General features: G+C 40.1%; 1 protein-coding gene across 1 annotated transcript in view; it reads right to left on the bottom strand.

Moving 5' to 3' along the window:
* rbfox3a (RNA binding fox-1 homolog 3a) overlaps positions 1-24,452 on the bottom strand; it is a 440,178-nt gene that overhangs the window by 79,029 nt on the left and 336,697 nt on the right. Inside the window, exons 4-5 of the mRNA XM_078570955.1 lie at positions 14,817-14,870; positions 8,464-8,556 (exon numbers count right to left, since the gene is read on the bottom strand). Of these exons, the coding sequence (XP_078427081.1) occupies positions 8,464-8,556; positions 14,817-14,870 (147 nt within the window). The remainder of the gene's footprint in view (positions 1-8,463; positions 8,557-14,816; positions 14,871-24,452) is intronic.

Genomic DNA, 24,452 nt, shown 5'->3' with positions numbered 1-24,452 from the left:
GGCAGTACACACTGAAGCTAGGATGCATTGGTAACAGAAGAGTGGACTGTTTTTTCCTGGATATGTTGAATTTCTTAAGTGTTTCAGTTGCACCCATCCAGGCAAGCACAGAATATTCTATTGCACTCCTGACTTGCAGCTCGTAGGTAGCGGAGAGGCTTTGTGGAGTCAGGAGATGAGTCACTTGCCATAGAATACCCAGCCTCTGACCTGTTTTAGTGTCCTCTCCTTTTATGTCACTAGTTCAGTTGATTTTCTGGTTCATGGCAACCCCCACGATTTTAATGGTGGGAACTTGGCAATGGTTCTGCCACTGAATGCCCAGGGGAAGTGGTTAGGTTCCCTCTTGTTGAAGATAGACATCACTTACCACTTATCAACCAAAGCTTGAAGGATAGCTGGATGTTGCTGCATATGGGCATAAAATGCTTCATTATCTGAGGAACTGTGAATGGAACTCCTCTAATCTCATTTGGAACTAACTACAAGGAGGTGAAGGATGAGTCCAAGTTGACTTTCTTTCCAATTTTTCATTCACCACATCTGTGGAAAGCACCTGGCCTCTTGCTGTCTGTTCTGTTTTTATGCTCAGCAACAGTCAAGGAGGAGGAGGAAGAATTTACAGTTGAAGGTGCGTCAACACTCACTCTTAGTGATGCAAGCGACAGCTCAAAAACTCTCATTTTGTGACCTTTTGATGGTGCCTTAGAGGGTTAAAGATTGACTGATGGCTGAGCAGAGGTGCAGAAATACAAGGGTGGGATGAGAGCACAACCAGGACATTGTTCACCAGAGGCCAACTTTGCTTTTCTCACCTTGTTGTAGGCTTCTAAGATCCAGCTTTCAAAAGATGAATAGTAGCTTCACAACCAGGAATTGTCAGGTGTAGTGCACTGCATATCTGGGGGCTACATGACATGTTGGAGAGTGTGGAGGAGTCTACTTCTAACTTCTGTGTGACGGTCCTGCATGGCATTATTACTGCAGTTTACCATGGAGCAGTCAGCTCTCTATCTAGAAGTCTCTGGCAACTTCTAAGGATGTATTTACTGAGACGTTCCAGGCAGGCCCTGGGCTCCTTCATTTCCTGCAGCTAAGTAAGCTTGAAGGAAGGCATTGATGGTGCTTCTAAGATCTCTCTCAACACTCATTGCCTGCTCTCCAACTGTTCAGACCTGGTGCAATGCAGCGGCAGATGATGCTCAGCTCTGGAGAAGATGCCTGCAAGCCTGGCATAACCCAGAGCTCTGTCTTCCTGCATTATTGCATTCATGGGGAAGGACATGAAGACAATGGCTTTGGCAAAGATCACATCCATCATCTAGCAAATTGGCTGATTTTGCAGATGTCTCTTACTGCAGACCGGAACGACCCTGAGACATAAGCATTTAGGGCCAGTGTGCCTTTGATAGACTCAGGCAAGTAGGCTGAGCTGCTGTTGCTGCAGCAGTAGATGATGGAACACTGTTACAGCCTGTTAAAGCAGATTCCGCCTCACGCACTGCTCCTTTGTGAACTGCAGGTAAGAAGGTCTGGATCTGTGTAATCCTGTGGGGTAGGCCTTCTGTTAGCTGTGCTCCTCCAGCCTCTTTGCTTTGCAGCTCCATATGCCAGCCCCCTCCTCCTCAGCTTCTGGCCACAATGGCACCAAATTCATCGAAACCAATCAGAAGTTTGCCAGATGCTTCTGGCCAAAAACACTCTGCTGTCTCACCAAACAATTTCGGAAACAATTATTTCAGTTCAAGCGCCCAAAACTCCCAAAAAGCTCAAAAGCAGCACGCTGACAGTCCAAATAAAGTAACCAGTGGTTTATCCAAGAACTGTTGATGATGCCTTTAATTATTGCTGGAAGCATCAGCCTCCAGGCTGTTTATTTGTGTGACACATTTAGAATTGCCAGACAGGGCACCAGAACTAAAAAATGTATTTGGGTTCTAAAACAAGCCCAGGGCACCTGCCATTTTCAAGCAGATGCTTTGGACACCTAAAAGAAGCCCAATTGAAAGTGGCAACGGCGAATTTTAATTAATACAACATTCAGGAGGACTTATTAGCTGTGGAAAATCTTAATTTTTCTCACTATTACAGAGAAGCTCATGTTTAAAATGATTATGTGAGATCATGATCATGACACAATGGTCATTCGAAGGAAATAAACTTTCAGGGCTACAGGGATAGAGTAAGGCAATGGGACTGACTGAAACAAAAACAGAAAATGCTGGAAAAACTCAGCAGGTCTAACAGCAACTGTGGAGAGAGAAACTGATGTTTTGAGGCCATCAGACTTCTTCAGAGCTAAAGAGAATTAGAAATGTGATTACATTTATACTGTTTAAGGGGGGGGGTGGAGCAGGTGAAGCTGGATAGAAGGTCAGCGATAGGTGGGGCAAAGGAGAGATTAACAAAGATGTCATGAAGAAAAGGACAAAGGGGGTGTTAATGGTAGTGGTAAGGGCTAAAAAAGGTGTTGATAGTGGCAAAGGTAAGAAAGCAGAATGTGATAATAGCAGAACACAGGGATGTTGTTAGATCTGCTGAGTTTTTCCAGCATTTTCTGTTTTTGTTTCAGATTTCCAGCATCCACAGTATTTTGCTTTTATATTAATGGGCCTGACTGGTTTGCTCTACAAAGACTCGATGGGCCAAATAGCCTTATTCGTTGCTGTAAATGACTCAATGACTCTAATTTTAAAAACGCCACATCAAAGGTCCTCACTGTTGCGGATGAACCAGCAGAGGCTACGATAGCATTTAAAAATAACGAAAGGATGATCACCATCTTAATTCAGATTGGTTTAGTGCTCATGTGATGGAGATAAAATGGGCTTTCCCAAGTTGAAAAATACAATATTTGTTTCCACAGCTAATTGTAGTAAGTCCTTCTGAATACAGTATTAATTAAAGTTGTAAACAATACACTGGGCAGCAAGACTCCACCACTGGCCCTGGTATTTCACAATCTTTACTCCAGCTCACTGTCCTGCATGGGACTGGAGGAACCAGATAAGTTGTAAACATTAATCTTTTATAAGCGTGGAAGATTTTTAGTTATTGTAAAGTCTGATCTAGAAGCTGCACTGATGCGAATGTTGCTCCCTTTTATTTTCAAGTGCGTGCAGAAGTCTCAAGTGTAGAAGTTATGGACTTACTCCCCCAGTGATAGCTGACGAGGCTTGCTTTGTCACAGTAGATTGTGGTGCAAATGATAGAACAGTGGACGGAAATAGGGTCATTATTGAAATTTTGTGCTGCATTCAACGTAGGGAATCTTGGAAATAAACACCATGCCACTAAGAAACTACAGTGAAAAACCTTGTGCACAGAAGGCCCTACACCTATCCTTTTTCAGGAGGGTTTTATGCTTGGCTTACCCTTGGATACACTGTCATTAGTCACTCAGTCATTATTAGTCATTAGTATGGAATTCTTCTCATCCCCTGTGAACCAAACTGCATCTTTACCTGCCCAATACTGAAATATAAAATTACAACATCCAAGGGCCAAGTAAAGAAAACTTCTCATTGTATTCTGGTTTGTTGGAAGACATTGTTTGCTGTCACCTGAACTCCTTCTATATAAGTGGAAAAATCAGACTGAGGTTAAGGCTACAAACAAACAATTTACTAATTCTAAACGTATAAATGAACAGCACTGAGTACAGATAGTACACTTACAAAATCTAGAAGTATAATTAATCTCCTCGAAATGCAAAGAACAACAAAAACACTTCTTCTGTGCTAACTCTCAATAAAGCCTATCCTTGAAATACAGTCACTTAAATCTCAAATGCTATCTGCTATCCCTGAATTAGCCTCAAGCCATCTGACTGACTGCGGTCTTTGAGCAATACCTCCCAAGATGTAGCTCCCTATTCCTTTCAAAGTACTCCAGAACAAAGCATTGCAAAACTGTATTTCCAACCACTATATCTAGAGTTTCAGACATTTTCAAGGTTCAAAATAATGTTTTCTGGACAAATATAGCTGCCATTACAAACATATACAGTAAACAGTTGCACAGGATGTTCACAATTAAATAAATACGTTGAGCCGTTAATCCAAGACTTCAAATCCAAGGACTAGGGATAATTACAGGAGAAATCAAACTGAAGCTCATTAGTCCACAATGACCAAAATAAGCAGACATACATTCATTTGACACACCAATTCCGTATGCATTCAACATACCACTCTCTTATATTCTGTGTGAGGATGCTAGACCAAAGGTTGATCCATGAGAAAGAAAGAGCAGTCCTACTGTGGATTCCATCTGTTTGACTGTCTGTTGTACAGAGGCTTCTTGGCATTCTCTGCCCTTAGTTCATCTGCTAATTGACTTAGTACTTGTATTGTTTCCCTAGTGGTACTGTACTTTTTGGCTGGAGACTGTCTGAGGGAAAAGAGACTGGCATTGCTTCCTGGACTTTTAACATCTCATGGCTAGGCAACCTGTTGTTTCAGCAAGATGGGAGTGACATGCAGCAATATGGGTTAATAATTCATGCATGTGGTTTTGCAACTCTCACATTGTCGTTTCTGGTGACCTTAAAAGGAGACGCAAGAACACTAATCCAAGGAAACCCAGTTATTTCCATCTGTGGATTATGTGAGTTCCTGGTTTCCCAGGACTTTCACAAGCTGCAAATTTTATTCTTCTATTGACAATAAACCCAAGAGGCTCCCTCCGGGAGGCACTTTTGGGTCAACATAGCATTTACAGAATTGAAACAGGCCACTTTTCCCAACAGGTCTCTGGTGGTGTTTATGTTCCACGTGAACCTCCTCCCACCCTACTTTATTTAACTCTTATCAGCATATCCTTCTTTTCCTTTCGCCCGCATGTACTTACCTAGCTCCCATTTAAATGCATCTATCCTGGTTGTCTCAACTACTCCATGTGGTACTCAGTCCCACATTCTAACTATTCTCTGGGCAAAGAGGATCCTATGGAATTCCTTAATAGATTTATTAGTGAATATCGTGAATTTATGACTCCACGTTTTGGCCTTCCCCACAAATGGAAACATTATCTCCATCAAACCCTTCCATAATTTTAATAGAGATTTCTATTAACCACAACCTATTCAGTCTTTCTTAATAGTTCTAACCTTTTAGTTTGAGTATCATCCTTGTAAAGATAATCAATGTTCTTTTGGGCACCCTTCCATTTAGTGGTGGGTGCCCAAAGCTAAGCTGCCTGTTTCCCAGGTACAGTTTCAGAGGTGGTTTGACCTTGATGACAACAGCTGAGACAAGAGTTTACCTGCCTCAGTGTTTGTGGGGTTTGACAATAGGAGGGGAACTGGGTACATTGTTGTGGTCACATTTATATGCTAGAGTTGACATGCAGTAATTGTCTTCCATGACAACCAGATTCGTGACAATTGTACTGAAATTCTACTGTTCAGTAAAAGATTAACCACACTACTGGTATCCATCTAAATATTGCCAGAACCAGATTAAACCAGTAGAATTTATTCACTTCTATAAAACAACAAATTGTTAAGGAAATAGGAATGCTAATATTATTTATTTTGATGACTTTGGTTGCAAAGAGGCTTCAAAATGAAAACTCTCTCTTATTAATATTTCATGCTTTCTCACTTGGAGAAAATGGCACACTAAAATGCCCTTGAATAACACATGTGGAATTAAAAAAATGTTATGCCCCCTTGACACATTTTAGAAAATAAAGATTTCCAGTAACATGCAGTAGTGCAGATCTAAATGTAATCGACAAATAATTTAACTTCAAAGCACACAGTACCAACTATATTAAACCAAGTGCCTTTGCTTATAACATGCTTACCTTCAATAAGAAGCTATGAAATCTTCTATATGAGTATGGCATGAACTTCATAAATGAAAGGAGATGGAACTAGACACAGGTAAGTGACACAGAAATGGTACGGGTCAGTGATGATGGACTGGGAGAACCCAAGCGCAGTGTTTCAGGCATTTAGCACTGGATCAGAATCACTTCCCAGTGCAGACTCTTCAAGCTTTGAAAACCCTGCTGCGCATTTATGAAATTCACAAGACCCAGTCTACTAGAAGAAAATTTTACTGTTTCCAAGATCACTCAATTGTACTAAAATGGGCACTTACAGACACTACAACCTGAACTTTTACATCTGCTGTACTAACCATGCTGAGCTCCCATTTATTAATCAAGATATAGTATATTTGGATCTCATTGGGCATACAAAAAAGTTTTGCAAAATATTTGGCATTCCACAGTTTTAAAATGGAAAAGAAAGCGCAAGTTAATAACCCGCCTTTTAATTTTATAAACATAATATACTCGAAACTCAAAGTAAAATGTAGATTTATGATGACACTACTTTAGATGCATTGGATGTTGCAATTACTTTCTTGTACCTAAAAGTATTGTCAAATAGGCTATTTTAGTTGGTAGTATTGAGCAGTGCTAATATTTCTCAACCACTAAAACATCCTCCAGTTCCAGCTACTTAAATGGTGAGGTCAGTGGTAGTATGAATAGCTACAGTAATTTTGGTGTCTTAATTTTCTTGCTCTGTCTGAGATTTTACATGTATTTGTCAATACCAAATGTACCACTACTGATACCAACAAAAACTAAAGACCTGGATTTTGTGGCTGTAATGATGGCAGAACTGTCAATGTTTGATGCCATTATCCTATGAAACTGACAGCAATTTCTGCATAGAAATCCAAAAATTGCTGTCAGTGATTCTGTGCTCTTCCGCAGAGTGTGCTGATGAAGTCTTCGCAGATGGCAATCTATAGAAGTCACTGAACTGAGGAGAATTTGCCCTCTTACACTGTGATATTGCTGTCAAAAATTATGCCTTGACAATGAGGTGTAGTTAGGTTTTAGACAGTGTACTAAGCCTTGACTACTGTTGAACAACCTCTCTGGCCTTGGAAAACTGACTTTCTATTTGTGTAAATGTCAATTTGTTCCATTCCGATTAAAAAAATCCATAGTCTTTCAATAGAATAATTTTAATTTTGATATTTCAGCTTCTAACATACTTGTCCCAATCTCTATTTTACTATCATTCACTTTTTATAAATTTTACAATTAGAGCATTTTACTTCCCGCTTTGTTATCTATGAGAATTCTTCAATGTGATTGGCTGCTTACCCTGCTTGATGACATCATTGTTCCTGGATGCCTGGAGATCCCCTTGACTTGATGCCAGGTTCAAATTAACGTCAGGAAAAGTGAAATCTACACCACAGAGATTGCTAGATCTTTATGGGCACTTTCTTTGAGGTCAGCTGAGAGTGCTGTTGCTTCATAGCTGACTGCAAAACCTGGGCTATTGTAAACTGAAGTGCAAGAGAGCATTTTGATTGTAATCTTACAATGTTCCTGTAATTAAGTATACCTTCCTTGTTATCAATACCAATCTACTGTTGATTCATGTAATACATTGCACTGGTCTCAGTTCAGCAATTGTACTAATCTATCTTTAATGCCAAAAATACTGTTCTGTTGTATTCCAGAAGTCTCCAGCGCTGTGTGGCAGCAAAGGAAACAGCCTAACCTCCAAAACATATCTATTCTTTATGCTTCCAGCTAAGCCTTGCAAGTTGAAAGAATTGAGTATTAGCATTATGCTGTAGCCTTGTAGATTAATTCCCACAGGATTCACTTAATATCAGAGTTCATTCGTGAGCCTTAAGGTGAACACAAAAATTAATGGAAATGAGTAACAAAAAAAATCACATCAAAGATGGCTTGGAACAACCGCAAGAGTATACTCTTTGTTCTAAAAGCTTTTAAAATATCTCCAACTACTAGAGCACATGCTCTTCCACCTCGGCAATAGGTGTGGCTAAGGAAGTTGGTCTCACACGTTTCGTTAGAAAACAAGGCAGTGGGCATATTAACTGTCCCCAGCACAGGAAGCGTTTGAGCAAGATTATAAGGTTTTCATTAGACTAGAATACTCTTTCTAAAATAACATCACCATACAAGAAGAAAACACAAAATAGCTGTGCCCTATTTTGAAGAAATGTATTGTTTATATCCACGATCTTGATATCCTATCTATTAGAATCAATAATAAGCAAAAACTGAGTGAAACCCTGTCCTTAGAATTTTCTGATGCTCTTGGCTTTAAACTGCAGATTAAGCACATTTTCTCGTGGAAATAAGATGCTCTTATAAAATAAAAACAGTTTTCCTTGGCTATCAAGTGGCTCTAATTTATAGTATGCCTTATCAGCTATGGTTTTCACAGAGATTTTACACATTGTTGGTCTCAAGTACTAGACCATCTTCAAGACCAATGAGGAACACCAAAGCAGGCACCATGATTCCTTTGCAAAATGATGGCACCTGTTCCAGGGAATATATGTGTAGGCATGGAAGAAAGGAGGAAATGGAAAATGCACACAAACTAATCAATGGAAAATGACGAAGTAGACATTTAAAGTAGGGAAAAGAGAAAGATTGGACCTGCACCTCTATTTTACGACCTTCTACGATTGTTCCATTTAATTTCTCCCGTGCCCTGTCCGCGTCAGCACTGGTTTCGAAAGTTACGAAACCAAATCCCTGCATGCAGGTAAGAGAAAAGGAAAAGAGAGACATGCATATGATTATACAGGGAATAAGACAGTCTTTTGATATGTTTCAGTACACCAGCTGGAAGATCAAGGTAGCAAAGTCATTCTATGAGGCCACAGAGCAACCAGACCCAAGAATATGAAATGGAAAGTATACTGAGAGGGAAAGATATAGTTGCCACAATTGAAAACATATAGTTAGATTATTCACGCATTTATTGTAATTGTCGTTTTGCTGCAGTATGCTTGCAAGGATCTTGTATCAGATAATTGTACCACAGCTAAGAAACGTCAGTTTCCAATGATTGTGTGCCTATAAGTGAGGACAATTAGAAACTGTATGGATCTAACCTAGATCAGGCCATTTTAATTTTCTAAAGTTCAACCTATGCCTAATGGAGTTCCTTTGCACCACATCACTTTTTTTGGAAAGTAACCAGTAAAATAAATTTGAAAACATAAGAAAATAGTTCATAGCTTTGTTTCTTTCTTGTGTGCTGACATACAATTTCATTAAGTTTTGGGGTATTTCATGGGAGCAGGTCAAACAGTACTGTCCCAGTTTAAAAATTGATCCTTATAGTTCCTGAAACCAGCATCTTGACTTTAATTAAAACCAGATAAAATTAAGCAAAAAGTAGTAAAGGTTGAAAGTTCGTTTATCCAAGCAAAATATAATGGTATTGGCTTTTTTTTTGCAGTGCAGGTAGCAAAAGACCTTTTGATATCCAAAGGTCTTAAGAAAGCAAGGTTGTATAGGATATTTATTTCTGTTGTATATATTTTAAATTGTATGCCACATCATATATGATGCAGCTACAGTTAAACATAAACACAAATGTCTCAGATTTTATTTAGTCTTGTAACGGCTGTACTAGATAAAAAGAGGCAAGTCACTCATAGCTTCCCATTGTTTTGTGCACATTCAGCAACCCTAGCACAGCAAATAATTATTAACTTTATGCATGAACTTATGTGTATAGAGGAGAGCTCCGAGTGATGGCATTGTCTAGCAGACACTTCCACAAGCAATGTGTGAAGCTTTGCCGCTGGTATTGTTTGTGGAGCAATACAGGGTGTTGAGATGAAGCTCTTGTGATTCCTGTCAAAAATACAGAGGTTTGGTTTAAACACAAACAATCATGGTGCTGCTCATGTCATAATCTTGCAGAGAACCGACAGCCGATGACAGCTCTCGACAGTTGTAAAGAGTCTGGCATTGAAGAGGATATCCTCATCAAATCCACTAGTCTGCATGGATCTAGGCCTGATGTCTGTGCAGTCAGCTAAACAGAGCTACAATATTGGATCGCTGGAGCAGGTATTGGCTTTGCAGTACTCAAAGGTTGCCAATAGTGTTGAGGAAAGCCCAGTTTTCTTGAGATTTCTCAACTTACTGCCAGCTTTTCCACCCACCCTTGCCACTTGCTTTCCTATTGTAGGTCAGATGCGATTACCAAGTCAAAGAGCTGAATCATTGTAACTGGAGAGGGAGTTTGGAAACGTTAGAGTGGGGAAAGGTTGAAAACACCACAATCAATCATTTTCAACTGAGTTATTGATTTGGTCCCCTTACCACATAAGGTAACATGCCATCTGGCCATCCTATGTTGAATGCTCTATCAGTCTTGACTGATTTGGTTTTTGCCAGTTTTTCGTGTGTATAATTAACCATTCTACGGAAGCTGGTATCATCAAGAAAGGAGATAATGCCCCTTCTATATCAAGTCATTAATGATGGCAAAAAATAGGATGGAGCCAAATGTTTCTGACAAAGACCCTATTATACTAAAGCAATAGGACAAATTAACACGTGTCTAATGAGAAAGTAATATACCTAGTTCAGGACATGACATCTCATCTTCTCAATGAAATTGGGATGTCTTGATGCTTAAGAGGCCCTAAAAAATGGCAAGGGCTGATGTTCTCACTTGGTGCTGGAAATTGGGAGAATCACTTCATTTCTAGACAAGTGATTAAAATATGCAACAGATTCACTCTGTAGTCAAATTAATGTCTATATGGCAGGTTGTTATGGCTGAAATACTGAATTAACTTTTATTCCCTATGGCTTTGATGAGTTTCCATTTATTGGTGGAACAGATGTTAGTTGGTTGAGGGTCTGATCCCTTCTTCTGAGTAGGTACAATGATTGCTGCTTTCCAAACATTTAAGGAAACTTCAACTGGCAAGTTCTGTTGAAAATAATGCCTTGGAATCAACCAGCTTTTTAGAAAGATCTCTGTCAGACTATGGCATCTATGCTACTGAGCCCAGTAAAACCTTGTGGTATCATAAAGACAATTGATCTGGATTTGGATGATTGCTGCATGTTAATGGAACAAAGCTTTAAAATGTTGAATTAAAATGACTTCTTAGAAAATATGACAGAACAATTCAGCATTATCCACAGATGTGGGTCAAGTGACTCTGCTGAATAGGGATTGTTCTGCTTTCTATACTGGAGGACTGAGAGTCAAAGATAGCATTTTCTTTTTTAAAAAATAGGAGCTATTCAGCTTGTCCACTTAGCAAATATAATAATCTATTAAAATGTTTTATAGTCTCATGCACATGATTACAGGCTTGCCTGGTCATTATTTTTGTTTTCCTGGCTTCTGAAGCCACAATATCTGCATCATATAAATTTAGCATGTCAGAAGTGTTTTAATGTGGTAATTATAGTAATAAGTATCCTGTGCGCCATTCCTCAGAGTAAAAAGTAACTGTTTGCCATTACACAGTTAACATGTGGAGATCAGAATGACATCCTTCATCATAGTTAGAATCCCTATACATGCAAAAGTAATTAGCCCACTGGACTTCAAATGTAGTAGCCAAATTATGACTTTTAGTAGCTAAGTGATAGTGTACATTTTCAAGTCTTGTGGTGATTCCAGGTCTTTGGACATAGAGAATGCATAGCATTGTATTAGACTTATGCGGCTAGACAGGGAAGAGACAGAAGAAACAATTAACACCTTAAATTGCCTTGTAATTAGGCTGTTTGTTAATCTTTTCTAGTAATCATATTTATAGCATAAACTATAAATTTGTATCTTACGTGCTTAAGGGGGTTTACATTCTTTTGCAAATTAAATTGCTTAAGCAAGTTTAACCCTTCAACCACTGAGACAGCCTTACAGCCCCATTTCAAATATTCCTTTTTGCTTTGAAAATGCATTTCATATAGATCTCATCTTTTATAAATTTCATTTATTTATTCAGCGTTAAACTTGTGTTCCTGATTATCATCTTCTGGCACATGGTGCAGTGGCATATCTTTTTGCTGTCTGCATCAATAAGAAAGATAAGAGTTTACAAAGGAGAGTGTTTTTTCTATAAGATATTTTGTCTTAATATGGTTGGGTGAGAAAATAAAAAATGTTTTGTATTAAAGTTATTGGATGTTTATAAAACAAAGCCACAAAACTGATAAACTATTCCAGGGATATTGAAGATGTTTTGGGAGATTTTTCTCAAACTAATTCTATTTCTGCAGGATTAGGAGAGGATAGTGGCAGCTCTGAGGAAATAGTAACATTATGTTTATCAGGCAAATTGGGTGGTCTGTTGAAGGATATCAGTGGTACATTGGATGGCACATGCACAGGTTATATCTTAAGATGACAATCAAAAAATACCACAGGCTGATTTTATTAATCACACCTGCATTTTGAATTCCTGTTCTCTGTCATCCTTGCTCTTTTGAGCAGTTGGTACAACTGCTATGTTGAATGTTCAGAACATCAGTTTTAGGATTAATCTTGAAACAAGTAGGAAGCAATATACCAAACATATTCTAACTCATTCACAGTAAAATAAAATCATTTACACCTTGTTTAAGTACAGGTTACATACTTCTGTTACTTTTGAAATTATTCTGAAACAGTTGTCTTTAAATATTGGTCTTAAGATATACACCTTACTGCACTACAAACCGTGGTTGTTTTCATATATTGTCAAAGGATGTCTGCAGCGTAGATAAAGGCATCTTATGCTCATTTCAGATACATTAAAGACATGCTGTCACTGCTTCCAAATTACTCAATGTTTTAGAGTAGATGCGGCTTGATTTAAAACATATGGGCCCTTTGAAACATATGGGAAGATGTCACTCAGTGAACTAAATTACAATACTTCACTCGGTAATACAATGCACCATGGTTGGTGGAAGGTATGGCAGGAATTTGCATATGTGTATATTGATTTTGGAATATTATTAAAAATTCTACAGTTAATTGTGGTCAATTAACACTACATTGATATCAGCATAAGTTGAGGGGATTTTAATTGTGGTTGTCATTTATCATCATCATTGGCTACAGTCTGGCATGTGCGTGGCTAAAAGATGTTCAGTCACGTAGCTTAAATTTTTACTCTTGTTTAAATGATGGGCTGGCTTTTCACTCTGAAGGGTACTGTGCTTGCGCCTCATTATTCTTTCCTCATGGTTAAAATTGGAATTTGCATCCTCAGATCTTTGGCATCAGTTTTTGAAAACCATTGACAGAGCACAGTGAGAAATTTAAGACATAAACGGAGGGGCACCTGGCAAGAGTCCTGTCCTGCTGGTGAAAGGATTTCATTGTAATGTTGTTGTGGTATAGTGGAAGTATTAGCAATAACGATATTTTTAGATGTAGTAAAGTAGTGGAAATAACAGTTGTAGATGTAATAAAGTAACAATGGAAGAAGTTACAGTAAAGTTGTAGTAGCAGTAAAGTAGAAATAGTGTGTAGATAAATATTTTAACAAAGTAGAGGTAACACCAACAGCCACATTATACAGCCATTGCTTCTGGTATTTAAACCATGAATTTCAGCTCCCTTACCCCAGTTGCAGGCTGGCTCTATGACTAGGATAAGGAAATTGGATTTAGCAGCATAAAGACTAATGGATACTGGTCTCCTGGAATCCAAAGTAAAAGCACCAGTATAAAAATGTCTAACCTCAAACAGGCTTTTTCCTTGTAAACCCCATTCCCCTCTCCCAAAATACATGACAATTGGGTGACAGATCAATAGCTCCCATTACCTTAAGATCCAACCTGTCCCATTCCTCCTGCCCCTACTACGGGTGCTAGAGTGAGGTTTGGTCTCATAATGGTGCAAACACCTTGTCCAGTTACTACCAGCAGGAACGTTTTGTCCTTTTAATCCTCTAAACCTACTCTTTTGCACATTAACCCAATAAACCTCCTGTTTCAAACACTGACCTTTTAAACCTACCGTTTCACACACTAATCTTTTAAACCTGTTGTTTTATACATTAATCCTCTAACCCTGCTGCTTCACACATTAATCCTCTAACCCTGCTGCTTCACACATTAATCCTCTAATCCTGCTATTTTGCACATTATCCCTTTTAAACCTGCTGTTTCACCCCATAACCCTTTCAGGACAACAGACCACTCTTTAGCCTTTAGCCTTCAAGTTTCAAGATGTTGTATTCTCTGAAATCATAGTCTACAAAATCCTTAATTAGAATATTATCACACTCATTTTGTACCTAAGGGTTAGGATACTTAGCACATGTCTAAACTTTAGATGTGACACATGAAATGTGAACATATATGAACATCATGAGACCACTGAAAATTGCCTTTTCAAGAAACAGTGAGAGCATCCTTCAATGCCCCAAACTGCAGACTGATCCTTAGTCCAATCTCCAGCATTTTCAGATTCTTAAAGATTATGAGGGATTCACATGGATCAGTTCACTGACATCATCTGCACCCTTGTTAAAAACAAAAAACTGTGAGGAAATGTGACGCTATCTTTGTTCTACTGTATTATTGAGTTCTGGTGAAGTAGCTGTTGTGCCAATGTTCCTAGGCCTGATGGTACAACGGAGCAGTTAGGTATCAGTAGGGATATTGGGCAGACTGTTAAAATGGAGCACAGACTCCATTTTCAGATTGAAATGTGTGTGTGCCTCTGTGTATTGCTAATTGAGGCCATTGGGTAATCTATCCCATTATGTGAGCACATAACCCTTGGGAAATTTGGGATTACTATTAGCAGGAAATCTACTGATGCCACATACACATGTACGTATAGGCATTCTGATAGGGAAGGCTGTCCAATTTTAAGAATGTGCTTTATACAATAACCTATGAGTATCTATATGTCTAATAACTCCGTTTAGTTAATTCACTCATTACATAAAATACCCACAGGGTCTCTGTTAAATTTAATGAAACTACTTTAAAAGATAAAGCGAACAAGTTTAGAATGTCTCGCTTACCTTAGATCCCCGCTCATTAAAAATTATTTCAACGTCTAAAATTTTACCAAATTGCTGTAAAAGAAACAAGAGAGACAATTATTAGAAATATTATACTCTGATTCACCATGTACAAACTTCAGAAACAATCCTTTTCATAATGGAGCTGAAAGGCTTCTGCTTCCTTGCAAAGGTCCAGCCACTCGTGGGGCTGAAGGGGAGCAGAAATTGTGCAAGGAGTTTGAACACACAAACATCTGTAATGGGAGTTTCCTCTCCCCAATTTAATTGTATCATAGTAATTCAGTAATTCTTTTTAATAAAAGGATTATCTCTGTGATGTCATGCAATTACTTACTTGTAAATTTATTCAAAATAAAATGACATGACTAAATTTTCCAATTTTCAGGTTAAAAGCAAAACCATAAACAGATATAAAATGCATTCTTCAATTTTGACTATTTCATATGATTTTATTGTTAACAATTCATGTTTATGCGTTTATATCAATGTAACAGTGAAGATTGCTGCATGAGATTGTTATTTGCACCAGAATTAATAGATCTCAATTCATGAGGTGAGTGAAGTTAAAATATTAGCTCTGATGTATATATTGTCTGAATATCCCAAAAACATCCCTAAAATTATTAACCTGAAAAAAAATCATGAAAGTAAGCAGCATACAGAAGAGCAATAATCCTCATTCGCTGACTTTTGGCCACTAAACATTATGAGTAATATTCCATCAAGGATGTGATTACTCTAGAAGCAAGAAAATCAGCCTAGAGCATACACATGACAGCAACAAGTGGGTTGAGGGAGTCACATATTGGGGATTTGAAAGATATTAATTATAGGAGCTTGTGCTTGTCTTAAAACATAATGGGCAGAATTCTCTGGTCGGCGAGCGGGGGCGGGGCCTGCTCGCCAGTGTGTAAAACGATGCACGGTGACATCGGGCGGCGACATCGGGCGGTGACTTTGGGCGTTGACATCGGGTGAGCCACTTAAGGGCCAATGTCACCACGTCATTTAGATATTCAGTTCAGCGGGCACGCAGCTGAGTTGGCTGCACATCCACCAAACTGTCAAAGGCCTATCAAGGCCACTTAAAACTTAATTCATTCAATTTAATGAGCTACCCGTCCAACCTTAAGGTTGGTGGGCAGGCAAAGAGCCCAGGCGGCCTTCACATTTTTCATGAAACCTTATCCACGGGTGGGATGTGGTTTCATGAAGTGTTTTAAAGTCTAATAAACATTTATACATTTATTCTTCGACATGTCCCAGCTCATGTGATAGTGTCACATGAGGGGACATGTTTTAAAAGTGTTAAAAAAGCCCTTATTTAAAATTTTAGCACTGAAACAAATCTCCCTAAGGCTCCTCCGTGCCTCAGGGAGATTTCTGCGCTCTTTCACCTGCATGTGCAAAAGAGCACAGGGAACCACTCTGAATCCTCGCCACCAGCACAGGGAGCGCTCAGCGCTTCCGGGCGGGCCTTAATTGGCCCGCCCACGTAAAATGGCGGTGCGGACCCAATCACGTTCGCGCATACCCCTGCCTGCCCCCACACAACAGGGGGAAATTTCTGGCCAATCGAAACTCGATCAAATTAGCAACTTGATTATCCATCTATTACCACATGGGTATCGGCACAAGCTTCCAAAAGCTGTACAAATAGAACGAATGGCTGTGGAGTACAGCAGATGTGTAAGTGATTCTGTATAAGCACAAGTGATTTTGCATTCATATAACCACCTTCCTCCATACAGACCCGTAATTCATCAACCTACTGTTTGCAAGCCATTTTTATTCATGGAAAAACCTGATATTACATTGGGAAAGGACTACACAAAACAGGAGATTGTCAACAAGAAAGAACATCAGGCAAAAGGCAGAAGTGAAGCAATGGATTTGTGATGCAGATACAAAAATTACAGGGAAATAATCTTCATACCTAAAAATCGGTATCGCTGTAAACCACACGCTCCAGTAGGAACATTGCTTTTTGTTCCTCTGCACATTACAGAGGAATATTGCAGGAGTGTCGGGCAGAGATTCATGTTCGAGTAAGCCGACATTTCATGGGAACTGTGTCTCAGGTGGGAGAACCGCAACAAGGAAATGGCAATGTCTGCACCAATTCTGGACATAGCCCCTTTTCACAGGGCTTGTGACCTCAAAGTTGCTCTGCTCCAAATGTCCTCTTTAAAGGAAAACTTTGGACCCTGCCTCTGTGGTATCAGGTTAACTCTAATCTTAGTAGCTTCACTTAAGGGGCCAATGTTAGACCATGTGTCTTTGGTCCCTGGTTAACACTAGACCTGGGGGTGCAAAAGTTGAATTGGTAGCACCCATTGTTTGGGCACTACGGGGTCCATATGGTGGCAAAAATTGGATCCTTGGCATGCATGTGCACTTTTAGGGTGAGTCGTGCTGGGCACCATAATTAGTGAGGGCATTAATCAGTAGTGCAACGCTAATTTGTCACCAGCCATGTTATATTAGAGATCAACACTCCAGCTAACACTCTCACTTAACCTTGAATAACTGAACACATGTTCAGCAGCAGGAAGGGACCCCACCAGCACCATGTAAAAGGTAAAAGGACCATCAACTCGCTACAGGTTAGTTGCTGGTTGATTTCTTCTGGCTGTTGCTTCAATTCTGCAAGTGTTTGCTGCTTTGTATAGCTGTTTAAAGTTGTCCAAGTTTACAGGGAGTGGTGTGGCAGATGCTCAAGAAGGTTTTGCTGACTCCAAGGCTTCTGCACAAACCAGTTGCTCCCAGACATTGGTGCACTAGTAGCCATTCCCCTTGGAGTACAGCATGATGTGGAGAATGAACAGGGACCATGCAGAACAGGATAATCAGCTGGAGGATGGGGGAAGAGGAGGGGGAGAAGGAAGAGAGAGAGCAGCCAATATATTCTCTTTATGGCTGGGCTCTTTGCGAAGAATTCATCTGAGTGTGACTGCAACTCTAACTCTCCATTCATCGAGAGTCCCACACCTTCCCTTCTCTCTGTCACTGACCATCAGTGTCATCTTGACCATAATGCAAAAAGAAAAGCTAACACAAATCAAATGTATAAGTAACATAATTCCAAATTGCATATAAAACCAACTCATCACCCTTATGCACTCTCTTTAGTGGCTGTCTCTGTGTGCCTTTGCCTGTCCTTGTTCTCTTACAGAATGCAACTCCAGTGGCTGGTGGAAGGCTCCTGACTTTCAGTGGAGGGGGCTGCAGATGGTCTTGAAGGACAACCTTGAGCAGCTGGTTGGTTGACAGAAAACAGGCACTGGTAGAGTGATCATGGTGGGAGGATGAGAAAGAAGGAAGTTTGTCATTGTGTGTTATGCTGTTTATTAGATGTGGCTGTCATAGTTGAATAGCTTGACGTGTGTGCAATCTGTGAGATGTGGGTGTGAAACTTGTAGTAGTGCTGTGTGTGTCAGGGTGTGGTGGAGGTTATATATGTCAAGTATGAGGCCTGATTGATTGAAGCTGGTAAGTGAGTGATGGGTGTGGTCAGTGGATTGACTATTGTCTGAGGCTAGTGGTGTGTCCACTGACCGTGATCGCTTGTGTGAGGTCACTGAACTTCTGGCACTGCATCCAGGTCTTTGGGGCTTGACTCCTGGCATTGACCTTCATGGTTATCTGTCTTCTGAGCATGTCTGGTGGGCCTCCAGGCTCCTTGTGGATCACTCCTCCTTTGCACCTCCTTCACCAAGGCCTCCTCTAGAGCAGGGCAAAAAAGCTTGGAACCTGTGCTCTTCCATGTTGTGCCATTGCTCTGTCTTTCCTAGGTCAGATTCAGCTCACAAAGGCCTCCTAGCACCTGTTCCAGTCACAACACATCTCCCCTTCAAAAAATGCAGGCTAGTTTTAAGCAGTCCAAAGTTAACTTTCACTGATGTCAGCCTCTCATGATATCGGCCCTCTGCTCAGGTGGACAGCCAATCGATAGTGTGGTTAGCCATTCCATCCCATTCTCTCAGTTCCTTCGCCTCCGTCGCATTTGTTCTGATGATGCCACTTTCAAAAACAGTTCCTCTGACATGTCTTCCTCCTTCCTTAACCGAGGTTTTCCACCCACGGTCGTTGACAGGGCCCTCAACCGTGTCCGGCCCATCTCCCGCGCATCCGCCTTCACACCTTCCTCTCCCTCCCAGAAACATGATAGGGTCCCCCTTGTCCTCACTTATCACCCCACCAGCCTCCGCATTCAAAGGATCATCCTCCGCCATTTCCGCCAACTCCAGCATGATGCCACCACCAAACACATCTTCCCTTCACCCCCCAGCGGCATTCTGCAAGGATCGTTCCCTCTGGGACACCCTGGTCCACTCCTCCATCACCCTCTACACCTCAACCCCCTCCCACGGCACCTTCCCATGCAACCGCAGAAGGTGCAACACCTGCCCCTTTACTTCCCCTCTCCTCACCGTCCAAGGGCCCAAACACTCCTTTCAAGTGAAGCAGCATTTCACTTGCACTTCCCTCAATTTAGTCTACTGCATTCGTTGCTCCCAATGCGGTTTCCTCTACATTGGAGAGACCAAACGCAGACTAGGTGACCGCTTTGCAGAACACCTTCGGTCTGTCCGCAAGCATGACCCAGACCTCCCTGTCGCTTGCCATTTCAACACACCACCCTGCTCTCATGCCCACATGTCCGTCCTTGGCCTGCTGCAACGTTCCAGTGAAGCTCAACGCAAACTGGAGAAACAGCACCTCATCTTCCGACTAGGCACTTTACAGCCTTCCGGACTGAATATTGAGTTCAACAATTTTAGGTCATGAACTCTCTCCTCCATCCCCACCCCCTTTCCGATCCCCCCCTTTTTTTTCCCCAATAATTTATATAGATTTTTCTTTTCCCACCTGTTTCCATTATTTTTAAATGTATTTCCATCCATTGTTTTATCTCCACCTTTTAGCCTTTTTCGATTCCTTCACCCCACCCCCACTAGGGCTATCTGTACCTTGCTTGTCCCGCTTTCTACCCTTAATTAGCACATTCCTTAGATAATATCACCACCTTCAACACCTCTTTGTTCTTTTGTCTATGACATCTTTTGGCTAACTCCACCTATCACTGGCCCTCTATCCAGCTCTAACACCCCCCCCCTTAAACCAGCTTATATTTCACCTCTTTTCTATTTTTACTTAGTTCTATTGAAGAGTCATACGGACTCGAAACGTTAACTGCGTTCCTCTCTGCAGATGCTGCCAGACCTGCTGAGCTTTTCCAGGTATTTTTATTTCTGTGTGGTTAGCACTAGCTGGGCACTGTGACATGAAGTTGGTGTGCTGCCTGCATTGCAGGGTGGGGATTAATCGTGCCCTGTTTCGGGGTTGGGAGGGGGAGGTGGGCGATGGAGTGATGGGAGAGCTATAGGATTGAGCACCCCTTGTCTTCAAATAAGGAACATCTCTGAATCCAGCCTCTATGGTCTGTCCCTGGCCAATTCTGCATGCAGCCTTCCTATTCTTGCAGTTGTTCCTTTCAATGGTTAAAAATTCTTTCATTCTGTTAGTTCTAAAATATCCCTATCTATTACATTTCAGAAAAAAAAGGCAAATACATAATAATAATCTGCACCCAAGGAGATTTCTACCATGGCTGTCTTATCCAGGTATTCTCATTAAACAAACATTAACATGACCATACGTGAGTATTTCCATGAATATTGATTGAAAGCATAATCTATTTTGTTATATCCTTAGTATTTATACCTAATGACTGAATATTTTTATCTGTAAATTAATTTTCAGTGCATGCATTTTATCCACATTTTATAGCCTCAAAGGAGTTCTTGTGTTTTTAAATTTAATTTCCCATTATACTGCATTAAGTTTAAGCTAAGGTAAGAGCATTTAATATTTCATCATGAATAAATCTTTTAGTTGAAAGTACAGCAGAAATATTTTCACAGAAAACCGAGTAACATTCCACTTAGAATTCCTGGACGATTTTTCATTACTGAATACTTGTTTAGGTTCCAACTCCAAACACCTTCATCAGAATCTCCACAAATGATTTTCTGCAAATGATTAATTCTGATTATAAAACAAATTAGAGAGCTGAACAGAGCCACAGATCGTATCTGTAATTTGTAATTTTCTGATAGCAAACTGAATTGTCCTGTTTTCTGCTGGGGTTTTTGCCAATGTTCAAATTGTTATTTAATGCTTATGGGATTCAATGACTATTTCCGATAAGTGAATACAATTTTGGCAGAAAAACGGCTGCTCACTAAACAGCAATAGCTTCCAGTTCTACTTTTGTACTCAATTCTATTTGCTCTTTTTATCATTTCATTTGATAGGTTGCAAGATTGCTCCAAAACTGCAAATGAAGGTTCTTGTGACTGCGTTCTGAAATTGCGTTGTTGAAACTAGTTCAATTATTGATTTATTAGGGACAGATTGGGGGTAAAAATTGTTATGCGTTGCAATGGTTTATCAGACATAAAAGAGATGCAAATTAGTTGTGCACGATCTATGTCCAATTTGCCCAAGCACTGGCCCCACTGCCAAATTCACTGGACCAATTTTTTAGACATCCCAAATCTAATGCCTGCTAAAAGATCTCTTTCACAAATTGGTCATTTCAGGAGAGGTTTGGATCTTCCCCATTCATGATTCTTCAGTGGCCTCTGCAGTAGCCAACCACAGACAAGTTTTTGAATCTTTTCACCACAATCTCTCCCTCCCTCTCGTAGCCTGCTTTAACAGCCCCCACACTGCTAGCAAACCACCACCCTCCCCCCACCCACCCCTGGGGTTTGCCAGAGAGACAGGTGGTGTTGCCATTTGGTTTCTTTCATTGGGGGAGCTGCCTATGGAGCCGTTAATACTGGCAGCTCACCCTGAATATAAGGATGAGACTCGATCTTGATCCTTGGGCCTCTGGAGCACTAATACCAATCTCAAAAATGGGTGCATATTTTGGTAGTGTCATTTCTGGAGGACACCAGTGGGGGAAAAAAAATCCTATGCAATTACTGATATTGCGTTCCATGTATTTTCAGGCTGTGTAGATTTCAATTGCGAACAGAAAAAGGCAAGCATCAGTGTTTTGAAAATGCCTTTTGAATGATTTGATTGGTTTATGAATAAATGTCACAAGCAACTATTTACATTGGTAATTACCCTTACACATTTTTACATAGGCAGCTCTAATGTAAAAGAAATGATAACAGGTGGTAAGATTAATGGACGGAGAGTAATAATTGTGGACAAGATGTGTGCAAATACACGAGACTTTTAATAGATATATAGATTACCCCATCAAACAATCCAAGCTATAGTCATCTTTGAACAATGGAGAGGAAATGGGGCTTTGCAAACGAAATGCATTGATCCGATTTGAAGGACTAGGAATTAGCAGATGAGATTTCTTTTTGCTAAAATGTATTTGTCTTTGTTCTCTGTAATATCAATATCTTTCCTCTCTCACCTTTTAGTATTGTTTTTGAGGACATCATTTTTCTGTTCAATTACTGCATTGTGTTTTAAATCTTAATGAACCCTCAGGGACAAGTTGAGATATTCATCGCAATCTGTCTCCTTTTCTGACAGGATATAATAAAGGCTTTTATCATAAATGGCTAATTACTACAAAACTCTCATCTTAATTGCTGTGAAAAGTCTATGAATTCTATTTTCTGCTGGAGAAAAGGTGGACTCAAAGTGCTTAGTTGACACATCAGAACATCGAAGAGAGTTGACAGACGCAGAGAAATTCTCAGCACCTCTTTGGAAATGATTGCTGATGTCAAAATGTAGCTTGCAGACCATTTAAGCAAGATCTGTAACATTTAAAAAAAAAATAAATTGTGCCCAGTCAACCATTCCATGGTAACTAGGAAGGAATACTTCCCGAGTAGGAGGTTGGCTAGGTCAGTTTATTAAAGCACAATCCTTTCAGATATACTCCAGGCTAAGCGCCCACAGATTTATCATCTCTGATTGGAAATTGGTGTCATCATAGTCTGAGTGCTAACTTTTAAAATGTAGCCTCAACAGGGAAGCTACTGGTAAGTGTGTTGAATCACGGGGAGTAAATTCTCACCTGTATTGCCTGGGTGTGAAGTATCATCTGGGTGGAATGCAGAGAAAAAGATCAGGTGGACAGCATCATCACACACCTTAGGCAGAGCATGGCCAGTTTTCCGTCCATTATGGAGATAAAGATACATAGGAACAGGAGGAGGCCATTCAGCCCATCGAGCCTGCTCCACCATTCAATTAGATCATGGCTGATTGTCTACCTCAACGCCATTTCCCGGCGTTATCTCCATATCCCTTGGTGTCATTAGTCTCTCCAGAAGTCAATCGATTTCTATCTTGAACATGGACAATTAAGGCTGTTCGTACAAATGATAGCTGTAGCATCCTAACTGGATATTTTTCAGCTTTCTCCATAACCATGTGATTACCTGGAGGAGGCAGCAAAATTGAAAAACACTGGCCCAATACGGTAAACAGTGTTTTGGAAAGTTTGTCTCCAATCCTCTCAGGCAATCACATGCACCCAGGAGACTACATGTATCCATTGTTAACTGTAATGCTATTTACCTTATGATTGTTGCCCTGGTCAAGAACCTGTCCAGCTCTCTCTTGAAGACACACAAAGACTCAGCAGGAACCACACTAGCCAGCAACGCACTCAGAGGCTCACAACAGCAACATTGAATCATGGCTACCATTATGAAAATCTATCCCACTTCAGCCTACCCAGATCTTTGTTGGGTTCACGTAAAGAAGCTGAAGGTCTTGCTGATGGTTATGACATCAGTCTGTGGAATTATCAGGGCAATTTTTCAATTCAGCTGCATTCACAATTATAACCTAACCTTAAATTTTGCAGCAATTGTGATTTCAGATCTTTAAGGATCACAAGCTGATCACGAATTGAGAATACGGGAACTAAAAATATGACTGGAACGAGGCAGAGGAAGTTAGATTGATCTTCTGAGTTTGGGGTTTAGCTACTGTTTACCAGTACGTAGAAGGTTTATACTACAGTGAACCCGTGTTGCATATAACCTTCATTGCTTAAAGGTATCACTAGCTGGAAAGAACCGGCCATTCCCTGACACACACAACTTTAATGAGACCACAAGCGGACACAGCATGCCATGAATATATCGAACAAGTATACACTGCCTTCATAGGAAGTACTTTAAAAAAAATTGATTCCCGCATAATAACATCCAAAATACATCTATATGACCTACCTACAATGCAGAGAAGTGAAACAGACACTTATCAGTAAAAAAAAAATCAAATGAACTGGCTGTCAAAATAATATACAGCAGCAGAATCTAAATTTGTTTATTGCTGTTAATTGTGTAGTGTTGTCAAGCAAGATACATGCATGTTTATACAATACGTATAAAAAAATGTACTCTTCTGAGGTTCCTTTTATTAATGATAAATTTCTATTTTCATATTAAACATGTAGTCACCAGTGGAAGTAGTACAGCATCACCACTGATGGGTGGAAGTAATTACAGTTTCTTATGTTTACACAGGCTAATATTAGAGGAACATAGGAACAGAAGTAGGTCAATTAGCCCCTTGAGCTTGTTCCACCAATCAATGAGATCATGCTTATCTGTGACCCAACTCCAT

The sequence above is a fragment of the Cetorhinus maximus genome, chromosome 24, assembly GCF_964194155.1.
Source record: "Cetorhinus maximus chromosome 24, sCetMax3.hap1.1, whole genome shotgun sequence".
Lineage (NCBI taxonomy): Eukaryota > Metazoa > Chordata > Chondrichthyes > Lamniformes > Cetorhinidae > Cetorhinus > Cetorhinus maximus.
This window is presented reverse-complemented; position numbering and strand designations above follow the sequence as displayed.